Source organism: Rhincodon typus, chromosome 25 (assembly GCF_021869965.1).
Source record: "Rhincodon typus isolate 14 chromosome 25, sRhiTyp1.1, whole genome shotgun sequence".
Taxonomy (NCBI): Eukaryota; Metazoa; Chordata; class Chondrichthyes; order Orectolobiformes; family Rhincodontidae; genus Rhincodon; species Rhincodon typus.
The window spans coordinates 42,255,015-42,257,958 of record NC_063356.1 but is presented as its reverse complement, the minus strand read 5'-3'; the positions used below and the strand labels follow the sequence as shown (position 1 = coordinate 42,257,958).

Sequence of the window (2,944 nt, the reverse complement as noted above, 5' to 3'; positions counted from 1 at the left end):
ACGGATGTAAATATGTGAACGGTGATAAATTGTAGACAGATAGCCATTTGAGAATATGATGTTCTGGTTATGACAGTCACCTAGCTCAAATAAACACAGCAGCTTTGGGTATTAAATACTGCTGGATACAAGAGATTCAGGAAGGATAGGAAAGGGAAAAAGACAGGAGAATATTACAGAAAAGAGATGTCCTTGAGAGGTTATGGGGTGGGTTAGACTAGGAATCAGCCACTTTAATAACAAGAAGAGCCATATTTTCAAAGTTTGCCAAAAACATAATATTCTTAGAGCTTTAATGTTGTTATTTAAATGCCGACAATGTAAAAAGACAAAAGACATTTTGATGGATTTCTAAGCAAACATCATTTTACTGATGCTCACAAAACATACATGCGTCAAAAAAAAGGCATTTGATAATATTTTCAAGATTTGCACAAAGTGTTAATTGAATGATACCTTCCTGCATATACAATATTGGTCAAAGTTTAGAAAAATAAAACAAGTTATTAAAAACTAAACATTTATCAGTAACTTGTGCCATTGGCTACAGGCAAAATGTGAGCTGTGAACATGATGGTGCTTGGCATCATTTCAAAGCGATTGTAACTTTTGGTACAAGTGGGTAGAGTGTGCAGATAACCGTGCCCCACTGTTCCACAACCATCAGAATAAACACTTGCTGACAGTCCATGACTCAGAACAAGAGCAATTCACACCAGATTTCTTCAGTAATAGTGAAAACAACCCTGTTCACATAAAAAGAGCAGTAAAAATAACAGATTTCTGATTTATACAACTCCACTCCTTCAAAAACACCAAACACACACACACACAAACACACACATGCGCACATACACACACGCGTACACACACATACATAAGACCATAAGAACTAGGAGCAGGAGTAGGCCATCTGGCCCCTCGAGCCTGCCCCGCCATTTAATAAGATCATGGCTGATCTTTTTGAGACTCAGCTCCACTTATCCGCCTGCTCACCATAACCCTTAATTCCTTTACTGTTCAAAAATTTATCTAGCCTTGCCTTAAAAACATTCAGCGATGTAGCTTCAACCGCTTCACTGGGTAGGGAATTCCACAGATTCACAACCCTTTGGGTGAAGAAGTTCCTCCTGACCTCAGTCGTACATCTGCTTCCCTTTATTTTGAGGCGATGCCCTCTAGTCCTAGTTTCACCTGCTAGCGGAAACAACCTCCCTGCCTCCACTTTATCTATTCCCTTTATAATCTTATATGTTTCTATTAGATCTCCCCTCATTCTTCTGAATTCCAATGAGTATAAGCCAAGTCTACTCAGTCTCTCCTCATAATCCAACCCTCTCATATGTGCACACACAAACACACACATGTGCACAAACAAACTTAAACATGATTAGGGCAAACTAAATATGAACAGTTTAACATATAAACTCTGGCTATAAAAGAATATGTACAGAGTAAGCAAAATTCTGAAGATCAAATGTCCAAACAACAAGGTGGAAAGTGAATTTCCCTCAGTCTTTTTGAGGTTTACAGATAAAATAGGGTGTTGTCTGCACATTGATGGTCATCCTTTGATCTGATGGTTGATCAGGGACCTGAAGTATTTTGGATGAATTATTTCTTTTAAGCTTTCTTGGGTTTTCTGTCATTCTCACCACATGGAAGAGCGGGAGGGGGGGCGGGGTGGTAGAGAGAGAGAGAGACACTGTCTACCTGAACACTCTAGTTGTTTTTCACACTCTGCCACTGTTGGCATTGACAACTTCTATGACATGTTGCAGTGCAAGTTGTCAGGCAGAATTTCCTTAGCTCAAAATATTCTTGGTGATGATCAGTCTTGAATTATCTTTGTTTTTACTTCCAAAACAACAACATTGTTTTTGCACAGTTCAACAATATACAACACTTGATTCTCGGGTTACAAACTCTCATGTCTTTTCAGTTTCAGCAGTACAGCTTCAATTGCAGTTTATTGTCCCAAAAATGAAAAAATATGGTTTTTTTACACTTATGATGTTTGATCTATGCAAGTTTTCAATATATTTTAGAGATTTAACATTTCATAAATTGTAGCTCTGAAGCATCAAAATACCTGTTGCTGAGAAGATTTATACATAAGTGTAAAATAGATTACTATTTTATTATGATTATGACAAGGAATAGTTTGATTGTTCAAAGTTGAGAATTGAATGTGAGATTTTACTGGATCACAGCTCCTTGAAGTCTGTGATAGAGCTAAGAAACAATAGTGGGGCCATTACACTAGTGGATGTATACTATAGGCTACCAACGAAAGGTATAGCTATTCATCAGATTTGTAAGAAAAAGACAGAGTGGTACAAAATCTATACGGTGTTATATTGGGAGACTTTAATTATCCAAATATAAACTGGGGGAGTAATAGTGTAAAACACAGACAGGGCAAGTGTTTCTGAAGGGTATTCGAGGAATTTTCCAGCAACAGTAGGGCTATGGTAAGAGTGCAACAAGGGTACAAGGTGACAGTGTACAGTGATGGGACAGTGTACAGTGATGGGACAGTGTAATGGGTGAGTGCAATGGGACAGGGCAGTGTTACAGGCTACGTGCAGCATTTCCCCTTCTTCCTGGGCTGATTCACCATCTCTACTACTGAGTCTTTGATTTTCTCGTCCTGCTGTTTCAGCAATCTGTAAAGAAACAAGGAGAGGTAGCATTGAACAGCATCTGCTGGGCAGTATACACAGATAGGGAAGGGCAGTATACACAGATACAGCAGGGCAGTATACCCAGACACAGCACGGCGGTATACACACACAGAGCTGGGCGGTATACACAGACAGGGCAAGGCGGTATACACACACAGAGCTGGGCAGTACACACAGACAGGGCAGGGCGGTATACACAGGCAGGGCAGGGCGGTATACACAGGCAGGGCAGGGCGGTATACACAGACAGGGCAGGG

General features: G+C 40.0%; 1 protein-coding gene across 2 annotated transcripts in view; it reads right to left on the bottom strand.

Moving 5' to 3' along the window:
- Positions 1–263: 263 nt before the first annotated feature.
- Positions 264–2,944, bottom strand: part of LOC109938121 (EF-hand calcium-binding domain-containing protein 4B-like) — a 119,896-nt gene continuing 117,215 nt past the window's right edge. Inside the window, exon 27 of one of the 2 annotated variants that reach the window (XM_048612274.1) lies at positions 264–2,669. In XM_048612274.1, coding sequence (XP_048468231.1) covers positions 2,582–2,669 — 88 coding nt within the window. In that variant the 3' untranslated portion in view covers positions 264–2,581. The remainder of the gene's footprint in view (positions 2,670–2,944) is intronic. The other variant, XM_048612275.1, reaches the window with a different exon arrangement.